General features: G+C 31.8%; 2 protein-coding genes across 2 annotated transcripts in view; both read right to left on the reverse strand.

Moving 5' to 3' along the window:
• Positions 1-14172, reverse strand: part of LOC114333683 (xylosyltransferase oxt) — a 115592-nt gene that overhangs the window by 57293 nt on the left and 44127 nt on the right. The window lies entirely within an intron of this gene.
• On the reverse strand, positions 5348-6148 carry LOC114333664 (uncharacterized). The gene has a single exon (XM_028283606.2). The coding sequence runs from the start codon at positions 6016-6018 to the stop codon at positions 5491-5493; it is 528 nt and encodes a 175-aa protein (XP_028139407.1). The 5' UTR covers positions 6019-6148; the 3' UTR covers positions 5348-5490.

Below are 14172 nucleotides of genomic sequence, written 5' to 3' on the forward strand. Positions count from 1 at the left end.
AAGCTTAAAATGCATAAGTGATGGAACCTCAAACATTATAGTAGACTTGTTTAACACAATATATACCAGACATAAACAAGGGTTATTCACCACCTTTTGTGCTATCCCTAAAAATTCAAATAGTCCAGGCGCATCTGTTTTGAGATGGACGTTGAGAGGTGACTCAAATTTTTTTGCGAAATTGTTTGAAAATAACTCATATAATAATAATTAAGTTATCCTTCCACTCAAAAAGGTCCGTAACATTGTTTAAATAATCAAAATGTCAAAGAATGAAGGAAAAATTCGATTTTTTTTCTTCGTTTGTTGATTATAACTAAAAGTATTCTCTTCCGATAAAAGTTGCATAATTAAATTTCCTACAATATAGGATTGGCTAAAAATTTTAAAAATTGTCATAGTAATAATTGCGAAAAAAACCATAAAAACCAAGTATTAGCATTTTACGATTTTCAACCATTTATGCTACTCTTAGAACCTTGATATTTAATACAGAAAAACTTTATGATATAATAAAACAATACGGTAAATTTCATTAAGATCCTTTCAATAGATTTTACAAAATAAATTTTGCAAATCCATCTTTCGCAAAAAAAATTCATTTTTCAAAATGTTGCAGGGCTGAAAATAAAGCACATAGCAAGTTAAAACTTTTTCCACAAATAGGAGAATGCTGCGTACCTTTCATTTGCAATTTGCAAAATTAAAATGGGTTAACTACCACGGCGTCAGGAATTTTTTTAAATAACCATTAATTTTTGGTGCTACTCGCAGGACAGCGGTGTTCGATTCACACAAGTTGATTTCCATCAAAATTTCTTCCAATCTTTATCTAATATATTATTTTCTTACTCTATATTTTGTTGTATTTTAATATTTTAATTCCACAAAAATCAAACTAATTTGATTATTGCTTGTGAAATATTGTTTAAATAATTGCATATGTTTAAAAATAATAAACTTTTATTCTCTAAGTTTAAATAAACTCCTGGACAAAATTAACGCACCACTTTAATTAATCTAAATATTCACAATACAGTGGAACCTCGATAAGTCGGCCCCCGATAACCCGGAAGTCCGGCTAACCCGGACCGATTTTCATCAGACAAACATTTCAACAATAAAAATGTATGTAGGTATTAAATACATATTATGTTAAAACATTTGATCTGTAGCCTCTTCTGGAATGTCTTAAAAATATCGAGTTTCATTGATAAAACTTCGCTTCGACCATAATATAATATTTGAGAGATAATGGGTAGGTATTTGTGTAATTTGAACTATATGATAGTGAAAATGACTCATGGCACACGTCGGCGACAGAGCGACGTTCATTATTTCGGGCTATCGCAAACAACAGAGGCACATGTTATTCTTTTATTTATTTCCAACTGTCTTTTAAAATATTCTTTTTTAAATAATGGTCTTTTAAACAATGAAAGAGTCACTGTTCTTAAATAACACAACATCGTTCCGATGGCAGAGGAAATTGACACAATTGAAACTGACTGAGTTTTTTTACCTAGAAATGAACAATACTCTTTACTGTCTATACTCTATACTATACATACTATATACAACTATAGGTTAAGTTAGATGTGTCCTGTGCATATATATTTCATGTTATTTTAATTATAACGGACTTTATCTATAAGTATACCGTATTTTATTAATTTTTACCATGCTCTCCGGCTAACCCGGATCGGCCGCGGTCCCGATTAATCCGAGTTATCGAGGTTTCACTGTATGAACAAAAAAATAAAACTAAGTTATATTGAAATAATAATAAACACCTACAAATAAGTCCAACATGACTTTATCATGACCTTAATTTGCCTTATTGTTTCTTTAAAAAATTATTCTTGCCGGAAATGCGTAAATAAGCTAGCATAACTCCAAATTGCAAAAAGAAAAAAGTCAGTAAAGTAACACAATAAAATGCATCTGGGTCAACACTAATACTGTGTAGGCCCTCCTCTACTTCTTATGACTGCATTTATGCTTCGAGGCATGCTTATGATATCAAATGTTCAACAAAAGCTTGCTGAATATTTTCCCATTCTTCAATAACGGACTCAATGAGTTGGTTGTGATTGACAATAGGGGGTCTACGACTTCGAATATTTTTTTAGATAGCCCCATAGATGATCTATAGGATTCATGCTCGGACTGTTAGTGGCCACTCTAATAATGGAATATCAACATCATTTAGGTAGCCAATATAACCTGTCGAGCCACATGAGGACGAGCGTTTTCTTGCATGAATAAAAAATTAGGTCCAAGAAACGGAGCAAAAAGGCATTACATGTTCGACAATAATGTTGTCTAAGTAATAATGAGCATTCATAGACCTCGTACGTATGGGGACCAACTCCATACGAGCTTCAAAACAAATTCCCACCCAAAACATTTTAGAGCCACCACCAAAAGGTACTTTAGGAGAGATATTGCAGCTGGCAAACCTTTCTCCTCGCCTTCGCCAGACACAGAATTAGTTTCCAATCATCGATGGGCCAATTTTGATGCAATCTTGCAAAATTCAATCTCTGAACCCTGTGTTCTCTGGTAAGCAAGAGTTTTTTGGCCGGTTTCCTGTTGCTCAATTCTGCTTCATGTAAACGTCTTCTAACTGTTCGAGACGATATCGCGACATTTCGAACATCTACTAGTTCATTTTTTAGCAAATTGCTGGTGACTCTCCTATTTCTCAGAGCACGTTGTCTCAAAAAACGATCATCAATTTGATTAGTGCAACGTTCTCGCCCTTGCCCTTGTCTTCGATGGTACGACCCTGTTTTACTATATTGCCTCACCTTGAGACTGATGCTGGAATGATGTCTTCCTAAGAAACCTGCAACGTATCGCATTGAATATCCTTCATCTAGGAGAGTCGACTGCCTCCTCCACTGACAAATTTCTTTGGCGGTTCATTTTTTTATTTGATTTTTATGCAAATGAACTTCCAAACATGCATGTGATGAAAAATATCACAATAAAAAGCTTGTTTCTCACAAGCACTTTGCTTTAATCAGCACTTTTTATAAAAAGTTATTACAAATTATTGTTACAAGACTAAGCTATTAGCTTACATACAACTGTCACTGGCAAACAAGGTCCTTAGGCAACTTGTCGTACAGTAAATTTCCAATAAATAAAGATTATTGAGAAAAATATGAGTGGTGCGTTAATTTTGTCCAGGAGTTTATATGAACAAAGAAATTTTTTGCTAAAAAAGTGTTATTTCAAAGGACTGAGTATGTGTTTTTATTTTGCAATAAACAAAATTATTTATTTATATCGAAATGTAATAAAAATTAAAATTTATCAATCATTATCAAAGATCATTGGAATGCCCAATCAGCAAAAGTATCCGCTGTCCTGGGCGTAGCACCAAAAATTAATGTTTAAAAAAAAATTCCTGACGTCGTGGTAGTTAACCGATTTTAATTTTGCAAATTGCAAATGGAAGGTACAGTACTCTTCTATATGTCAAAAAAAAATTCAACTTGCTATCTACTTTATTTTCAGCCCTGCAACATTTTGAAAAAATGAATTTTTTTTGAGAAAGCTGAATTGAAAAAATTTATTTTGCAGAATGTATTGAACCGATCTTAATGAAATTTACAGTATTGTTTTATTATGTCATGAAGGTTTTCTGGTTAAAATATGAAGTTCCTAAGTGTAGTATAAATGGATGAAAAATGTACAATGCGAATACTTGTTTTTTTATGGTTTTTCGCAATTATCGCTATTTTGCAACAAGGGTGACAATTTTTAAAAATTTTAACCAATCCTATATTGTAGGCAATTTAATTTTGCAACTTTTATGCCAGTGAAACTTTTCTCGTAAGTGAATACATACTTTTAAAGTTATAATCAAAAAACGAAATTTTCCTTCATTTTTTGACATTTTGATTATTTAAAAAATGTTCCGGACCTTTTTGAGTGGGAGGATAACTCAATTATTGTTATATGAGTTATTTTCAAGAAATTTCTGCAAAAAAATATGAGTCACCTCTCAACATCTAAATGTAGATACTAATATTTTTACAGATGCGCCCAGGTCTAAAACGCAAAAGACTGCAGTTAATACACAACAATATCATTAATGCCGTGTTCTCAAATTATTCTTAAAAATAATACATGGCCATATAAATAAAAAAACTGGAAGAAGGAATAGAGTAGGAACCGGCGGAGAGGCGTTATTTGTTTTTAATGTGGTAGCTCAAAGATACATGTTTGATACATTGAGTTTGAAAAAGTATTTGAGCAAAGTAATACCTGAAAAATTAGTCAGAATTCTAAAAACAAAAGGGGCTTAAGAATAATAACAAACCTTTACTGGAATCAAATTGTAATTGACAATGAACCCAGTTCAGATACTGAAATCAGGAGATGAGTTTGGCAGGATTGTATTATGTCACCATTACTATTTAATGCATGTAGTGAGTCCATTTTTGAAGATCCATTACTATATGAAAATTGAAAATGATGAAGAATAATTAACACCTTGGCTGCGTTTACAGATAAATTTACGTTGAGTGAAAACGAGGAATATATGTACCGTATACCCCATTTGCCACCGTGCGTTTCGATACAGTCGACGCAGCTAACCATTAATCTAATACAAGGTCTATTTGTCTCGTAACGCAGCCAAAGTATTAACAAAAGAACTAACAACATAAGTTATGCAAATGACAGTGTTTATGGCATGCTCTACTATTCAACTAGTACTAAACAAGGTAAGCTGTTTCTGTGCAAACAAAAATACATTTGGGAGATCTACTAATGGAATAGGTTGAAAAATACAAATACTGGAACATGGATTTCAGAAAATATTGATCAAAAAACAGTCAGCATAGAAATAGACACAAAATGTGTGTGTATATTTCCCTATAATTTCCTTCCCTTGACCATTTAAGGCTTTTATATCTGCCTAGTATTTTTATTTCTAGGAGTATTTCGTTATGATTTGCTTCACTTAAGTCATATATCCTTGTTTCCACCCAAATTCTGAGGCTGTCTTGGATTGTCTTTTGCATAACAAATTTTTCAGACTGTGAGCTGAAATGCCTGGCACCTCAACCTTCTATTTTTTGGAGGACCATAGTTCCTCTTCGTTAATCAAAATTATTTTCATATTCAATCTAGGTTGTAATCAATAAATCCATCCAGAATACTGGTATGGAAATGATAGATTTGGACATGGAGTGAGGGTAACACAATGGTTTCTCCTGTGTAGGTATTAAAAGGTAATCCAAGGCTCGTGTGAGCAGGGGGCACATCCCTAAAGCAGATCTGTCATGTACCCAGATCATACACGAGTATCTACTCCATAACTCAAAAATAAAGTAACAAATAAGCTTTTATTTACCTTAACTTTAATTTTAAATTACATTTTAAAAATATACAAAATTAGTCTAATGTATAATATACCCATCAAACATCCATACAAGTTTTGCTCTCTAGTTCTTACAGTATAATGAACACTTAATTTTTAATGATTTTACCCCTTAGAATTTTGATATCCTCAATCGGTCGGTCATTCCTATCAGTCGCCACCAGTCCTATCCTATTAATGATATTCATCCCCATATAAATCCTCCCAAATATTGCATGTTTACCGTCCAACCACTGCGTAGGTGCCAACGTAATAAAAAACTGAGATCCATTGGTATCCGGTCCAGAATTAGCCATGGAAAGAATACCAGCCCCGCTGTGTTTCAACTCAGGATGTATTTCATCTCTGAATGTTTGACCGTATATAGAAGTGCCCCCTTTGCCAGTACCAGTCGGATCACCGCCTTGTATCATAAAGTCTGGAATTATTCTGTGGAAGACCACGTTGTTGTAGTAGCCTCTCCGGGCTAGCTCGGCGAAGTTTCTGCAGGTGTTTGGAGCATGTTTCCAGTAGAGTTCCACTATGAATTCCCCCATGGTGGTATCGAATTGTACAAAAGGTGGTTGCCACATTTTGTCGGGAATCCCTGACTGTGTCATGCTATGTAACGTAAGCATAATTGATTTGATATTAAAGTACTCACAAAATTAAATCGAAATATGGAATATTTGTTTAATTTTTCATGAAAAACAAAACTTGAATCGGTATAACCTCCAAACTTATTTGTTGTCAACTTTTGACTGGTTGAAATGTTGGTTGCATACTTGTTTTGTTTTAGATTGTTCTGAAATAATTTATTGAAATTAAATTAAAATAAACTACAATGATGAATTGTAATAAAAGTTAAGTTTAAAACAAAACACAAAAATGCAATTTTTATTAAAATTAATTGCGATTTATTCCCACGTATAATATATTCAGTTTATTTTGATTTATGAAATTGTTTGTGTGTAGCATTTTCGATTTAATCAAATATTTCATTTACGGTATACTACAGTAATTATAAAACAAAGGTTTTTATTTAATATTTATTTTCCATAGTTAAAATCAAATTTTTTTAAATAAATAATCTGATATTAGACTGTGTGTAAAGTTGGTTGCCTGGCTCTGCATTTGAGAAAATAAAAATTGTTTTAAAATATTGCTTTGTGATCTAAATCAAATGTATTATTATTTATAACAAATTTAAATAAATTATGTTTATTAATAAATAATTTTTATACTAATATAACTATATTCCTTTGTTCAAGAATTCTGCGCATGCCCTAATTCATCAGACAGTTGCACAATTTTTTTGTTTTATGAAGAAGCACTGTCTTTTCAATTTCAAAATGTTTTGTTGTAGCGTTATGCATTGTTTGTTTGTTTAATAATTATATATAGTCAATTATTTTAATTATTATTAGCGAGTGTGAGTTTTGAGAATAAAGTTTATTCGAATATTTTATTCCGGTAATGCAAACTTTTCGGGTATTTATTTGATTCGCAAATTTCACGGAAAACCGGTAATGGGCAAGAGACGCTTCAAGTATTATGAAGTGAAAATGAAAGATACTTTCCTAAAAGGTAGGAATATTAATATTTTTTAAATACTGAGTATTTTATATTAATTTTTATATTGTACATAAGATGTTTATGATCTGCTTGTTTAATGTGATGGATTATTTACGGTATTTTTAATAAATAAAAAAAAAAGAATGTGTGTACTTTGTACGCACGTAAGAAGTTATACTTCTATTATATGATTTCAACGAAATCAATATACTTTAAACAGTTTCTCTACTACTTTCCAAAAATTTTTATTAAAACAATAGCAAAAATTAAAAAAATAAAAGAATAAAACACACACAAACACATTGAAAAATGCCACAAATGATTTCTGAACAATAATTGTTGCCAAAAATTTTAATTAAATACGTATTTTCTGAAAAAATTATATAATAATATACTTACAATCATAAAATCTATAAAAAAAATAAAAACATGATATAACTTGCATTGGGCTTGAACCTACTTCCCGTGTATCCCGCCGTACGAGAGTCGAAGCGATTTCAAACTGCACCACCTTCGCGTATACGTCATGTGGGGATATACACAAACTGAACAACTTTTTGACATTTTGTTTATATGAATTTTTATTAGTTTGATTTTTGTCGAATTAAAATACAACAATATATAGAGTAAGAAAACGATACATTAGATGAAAATTTGTAGAAAGTTTGTTCGTAATCAGATTATGTAAATTAAAGCATTGCCTACTAGGGGTATAGCATAGCAAGTACTAGGTAAGTACATTATTTTTTTTCACATTTTCCAAATAGGTATGAAGATAATTTTTTATTGAAATACAACTGAAACATTTAGAATTACGTACCTGTGGCTTTTCAAAACTATTTAAAAAGTCACTATAATTATAAATTTGATTTTATTTCTGTCCTCACAACAATAAAAACTAATATATTATACAACATTTTTGTTTACCGATAACCTCCATATTGAACAATTATTGACAGATCATTTCAACACCCAATCAGAGTCCGTATAAAGACTAATACCAAACTGTCGGTGTGCGCATGCGCGCAGATCAATATAAATTCACCCTCAATCTCAATCGCGCCCAAAGAAGTATAACTTCAACAACATTTTTCTTGCATAAAATTTCCCCATATTCTTAGGCCTGGATCCCACGTACCAAAAAAGGTATAGCAAGCTGAAAATTTGTTAATAGCTTAACGGTGTCTAGTCGGACAAACTTTGATGTATGGGAACACTGGAACAGGGGAAGTTTTAATTGTGGAACAGGTTAAAAATTTGGAACGTCAGGTTACGAAAACGTTCCATGTATTTTGTCGGACAGAACTTCCAACTGATTTGTAACCTTTTTATAATCCCTCAGCAAAAATCAAACTGCTATTTACCACTACCACCAATATAATTCCTGTTATTTGACATATGTTCTACGTGTCGGACTTGTCGGAATATGTCGGAATATTTTTTCATATATTATACAGGGTGTTTGGTAAAGAATGGGCCATAGCTTAATACCTTAGATTCCTGAGTTTAAAATAGGTCGATTTAAGCTAAATTACCTTAGTACGAAAGTTGATAATAACCGAAATACAGGGTGAGTCAAAAGTTAAACTTTTATTTTATTTATTCTTGAATATTTTGACAGGCATGCGATAACAACACGAAATTTGGTAAGCTAGGATTTGTTGGGATGATAAATCTAAATTCGCCACCAAAAATCATATATAGCCCAGAGAGCGCCACATACATCTTTCAGCGCTCATTTAATAGGTTAAATTTTTTATCCCCCACTCTAAATACTTTTTGAATCAAAATTTTTATTCTCTTAATATTTTTACTTAAAATTGGTGTACTACATTCATCTCGCTAAAATCAACTGTTTTCGAGCAGAGCCTATTTTACTTAAAATCAGGACCGAGGCACTACATAATTTTCGGGCCCCTATCTGATAAATAATAGTAATAATAATTTTTTAAATTAATTAATTATTTAGTAGAAATATAGTTGCACCAGAAATTTGAAATTTGTATTAACAATAAATACAATTTATATTTAAACAATTAAACATTGTTTAAATATATTTAAGATGAAGACAGATGAAGATTACTCTATATTTCGGCTATCAAAATAAATACAGGTTGAAGGTTCACATTTTTTAAGATACCTACTTAACTGAAATTTAAATTTTAATCGCGGCCTACTGCGAATCCACAAACAGGGTAAATTTTCTATATATTTTGCTTCGCGTTAGAGATATAGGAAAGAGGTTAGATATTTAAAAAAGTACGTCCAAATCTTATTCTAACCCCACATACCAAATAATTGCATGACAAAATTCGCACTTTTAGTGGTTTCATTATTTATAGTCAGGACCCTAAAATTCATCTCAGCTGTCCCGAGATGCATCTCGGGGCAACCAGTTTGAAGTTTTAGGGTCCTGACTACAAATAATGAAACAACTAAAAGTGCGAATTTTGTCATGAAATTTGGTATGTGGGGTTAGAATAATATTCGGAACAACTTTTTTCTCAAATACCTTTTTCCGATATCTCTTACGTGTAGCAATATCGAAAACCTGTTTGTGGAGTCGCAGTAGGCTGCATTTAAAATTTAAATTTCAGCTGACTGTCTTAAAAAAATGTGAACATTTAACCTGTATGACTGTGCAAAACTTCAAATCTGTATTTACATATTTTGATAGCCAAAATGTAGGGCTGTCTTCATCTTAAATGCGACACACTGTACATATGTCATTTCCTTTTGCAAATAATTTGGTTGTTCTACCATAAAAGGATAGACCGTTCTTGGACAAAAATTTAATGGTTGCTATTATTTGTTGAAGAACGTTTCTCCAATTTTCTTTTCTTCTAAATAACTTTTTTCCATTAATGTTTCAATTTGTCCTGATGTACTACTTCTCTTGACTCACAGGCGTAGCCAGGTTTTAGTTTCGGAGGGGGTTCAAAAAATAAAACGACTAAAACTACATAAAATAATCTTTATATTCATAAGAACTTTATATTAACTTAATATTTTCAACTTTTCGGGGGGGGGGGTTTGAACCCCCAAAACCCCCCTGGCTATACGCCCGTGTCTTGACTAACGTACCAATTGATGAAATATGTTCAGGAGATCGCTCATGTTGAATATGACTGTCGTATTGATATTTCTCCAGTCATTATACCCATCAACAGTTAGAAGAACAATAATTTTCGTGGAAATCATTCTACAAACGTTACAATAAACACGTTACAATTACAATACATACTACATATTTATAGACCAGTAAGAATCTGTTTTTAGGTGGATGTGAGTGGTGGCATTCGGATTTTTGCGGATAAAGTTAGGTGATAACTTCGTTAATAATAATAATTGACTTATGCTCCTTCTCAAATATGCCCGGAACATTAATAAAAAAAATAAATTATTTAAAAAATTCAAAAAATTTCGTTTTTTTTTCTAATTTCATTGCTTATAACTTTAAAACGATTCATTTTGGAACAAAGTCGTATAGGAATAAAACAAAGATAATTAAATTTTCTATCAGATACGATTGATTAAAAATGTCTTAATTTAATATCCTTGCTGCAAAATAGCAATAAATATAAAATAAGGGGGCAAAACAAGCCTGTCTTTATTCAATGTTTTTCCATCACTTAGGTTACACTTGGAACCTTCCTAATTCGCTTAGAAAATTTTTGTAACGTGCTAAAACCGTCCACCAAATTTCATTAAAATTGACTTATGTACTAGATTTTGCATAATAATTTTGCAATCTAAACTTTTTTTAAAAAATTAAAATTTTTTAAAACCTTGCACAACAAAAACTAGAACATACAAAGATTTGTAAATTTCTTTACATATAAAGAAGCACTCCACCTATCTAATGCACTTTACAGAATTGAAATCGGATTATTTAAGCAGCCTCAGCAATGTTTTAAAGTTATAAACAATTTTTTGGCTTATAAACAAATTAGTGCTGTGTCCAGGAGGGGGTGTTACGGGCTCCTTTATTTAGATGGACTTACCCAAGTTTTTTTTTATGTATTTTGACCCGTAGAACACGAATTTTTTGGGTAACAGTTAATCCGGATGTCGATAAGATTGTTATAAACAAAGAACTTGAGGAATTACATAACATCGATTTTTCGCAAAATAAAACATTTTTTTGTATTTATTGGATAATTCTAAGCAAAAAATGTTCTTACAAGTTTATTCGTAGGATGCATAGTTTTCGAGATAAACGAGGTGGGACATTCAAAAAATCAAAAAATTGCAATTTTTGAACGAGAATAACTTTTGATTAAAAAATAAAATAGCAATTCTGCTGACAGAATTTGAAAGTTTAAGTCAAATTATACCGGTTTTAATTATTTGCATTGCTAAAAATTAATTTTTTTATTATTAAACAAAGCTATTTGTTTATAAGCCAAAAAATTGTTTATAATTTTAAAACATTGCTGAGGCCCCTTAAATAATCCGATTTTAATTCTGTAAAGTGTATTAGATAGGTAGAGCACCTCTTTATATGTTAAAAAATTAGCCAACTTATAAATGGTCTACTTTTTGTTCAGAAAGATTTTAAAAAATTTGAACTTTTTTAAAAACATTTTTATTGCAAATTTATTATGCAAAATCTATTAGGTCGATTTTAATGAAATTTGGTAGACCATTTAAGTAAGTTATAAGAATTTTTTAAGCAAATTACTAAGGTTCTAAATGCCACCAAAGTGGTTAAGAAACATTGAATAACAACAGGCGTATTTTGCCCCCTTATTTTGTATTTATTGCTATATTGCAAAAAACGTAATATCTTAAGACATTTTTGACCAGTCGTATATCCTACAAAATTCAATTATCTTTATTTTATTTGTGTATGACTTTGTCCCAAAACGAACCGTTTTAAAGTTATAAGCAAAGAAAGCAGAAAAAAATCGATGTTTTCCGGGCATATTTGAGGAGGAGCATAAGTCAATTATTATTACTGAAGGTGTCACCTAACTTTATCTGCAAAAATCCGAATGCCTCCTCTCACATCCAAAAATACACGTTTTTTTTACAGATTAGTTCTGGTCTATTAGGACTGTACACTAACCACTCGTGAATAAATTTTTCCCCATTAGCTTTCATTTTATAAAAAATCGCACTTTGCAGATATCTGGTTTTATTATTATCCAGTTGTGTAACACATTCAATCATTTTATCAATATATTTATTTGGTCGATTATTTATAAAATATTGTTGAAATTCCAAATTTAAATGTTTTGGCTAATCCGCTAATAGCGCTAGGAAAAGCGTTATTGACATTGTCGTTTTTAAGGCGGAGATGACGGAGATGTGGTTGTGACAGGTGAAGTAGCTTGAAAATCAACAGTGGACTCATCATTTATCGTTTCCTGTTCGTCAAATGAAAGAATTTTGAAAATTTATTTTGTTATTGCAAAAAAATTTTTTTTGGTGATCCTTCCGGGTCCTATTAAAATACGGGCCCGAGGCAGGTACCTCACGGGCCTAGTGGTAAAATAGGCCATGTTTTCGAGATAAACGCATTTTAAATCTGCGATACAATATAGTTGTTTGCATAATACCATTGTAGTTAGACCCGAAAAATAAACTTGAAACCATAATAATTCTGACAGTTCTTAAATTTATGTCGCTGCATCGCAAATTTAGTCCTGTCGCCCGGGGGGTACAACTAGCCCATGAATATTCACGCCGAGATAGACGATATATTTATAGTGACACGAGAGCCATTAAAAATTTATATCAATTTGCCCATACGGGGCTCAAGTGCACTTTAGATATGGAAAATATTCTCAAATAATAGGTCAGTGGTAACAGTGATGTGACAATCAAATTATTGACGCCCATTTTGAGCATGCGTCCCGAAGGTCACCCCCACCCTGTTTTCGAGTCGGAAAATTCACGCTCGCGCAACCCCACCAAAGCATTTGTAATCAGCGTGAGGTAAAAAAACATTGGTTTAAGCATGAATGAACCTTGCTGATAGAGTTTACAGAACCTAGAGAGCATATCAACGCAACCCTATGTAATAAAATATTAAACAAGCTCCATGAAGCAATAATACGAAAACTCCAAGTAAGCTTTCACGTAATTTCATTCTTCTGCAGGACAATGCTCGGCTCCATGTTACCAAATTAGCGAAACAAAACCAATTAAAAGAAAAAACCAATGAAAACCAAGAGGATATTAGTGCGTTCAATCTATAGTCCCGATTTATTTCCTTGCGATTTTCATATCTTTGGATCACTGAAAAAAGCTTTAAAATAGGTTTTATTTGAACAAGCCTTGTATTTAAAGTTTTTGTGTGTACAGTTTTTGTATATTTATACCTATTTCACTCAGTGGCGTAGCTAGCATGGGTGACACCCGGGGCGGTAATGGATGTTGTCACCCCAAATCCAAAAATAAAGATTGTTAAAATTAACGAAACATTGAATAGGTCAAAACATTCCAACATATCGTTTTAAAGTTTGGCTCGAAGTGTGAGTCCTGTATCGGAAGCTAGCTCACTATCCATTCGTTTTTAATGTCATTATTCGTTTTTTTGTGGCAAAATCTATTGCTTCATCTATAATACTTCTTATCACCACGTTTTTCTTCAATATAAAGACGAAGTGCCCCTATATATTTTGGTCACTGATTGATCAAGGTTATTTAGGCCTTTACTTTGTAATTCAATCTGACAAAAATTTATTTCTCTTCCATCATTCCAAAGGAAAAGATAAAGATATGTGAAATAACACATAGCGGGCATTAGGTTGTGTGCAGCACCTCTGGTGTCTAAATTTTCTTGTTGATGACATAATTCCTCAATTGCAACTAAAACACAATAAAAAGCTGTTTAACTGCAGCATAGTGAGCAGAACTTTTTGTGGAAAGTCACTTAACAGATACTTTGCTGTGTTTAATAAGCACTTCCCAGCAGCTAGTGGAAGCAGACAAAATTTGAATATTACCTCTACAATTCCGAAAATTGTTATATAAGATATATTTTGTGCAAGAGTGCTGGCCAAATAAATTAATTAAATGATCAATAGGTACATCCAAAGAAAATAGCCTTTTTTGTTTGTTGCTTTAATACTTAAGAGATTGTATTCCTCCATGTACGCCGCTCATAATAGCTGTATTCCTGTGAACGGACTTCATATTATCTCTAAACCATTAATTTCAAGTTTTTTGAGAATTTCGTTACTTAGATCAACTGCTTTTTTCCTTTT

The sequence above is a fragment of the Diabrotica virgifera genome, chromosome 5 (assembly GCF_917563875.1).
Source record: "Diabrotica virgifera virgifera chromosome 5, PGI_DIABVI_V3a".
In the NCBI taxonomy this organism is placed as follows: domain Eukaryota; kingdom Metazoa; phylum Arthropoda; class Insecta; order Coleoptera; family Chrysomelidae; genus Diabrotica; species Diabrotica virgifera.

What these genes read in the sequence shown, in the direction of transcription:
- LOC114333664 (XM_028283606.2), bottom strand. Translation starts at nt 6,018, where the DNA reads ATGCTTACGTTACATAGCATGACACAGTCAGGGATTCCCGACAAAATG.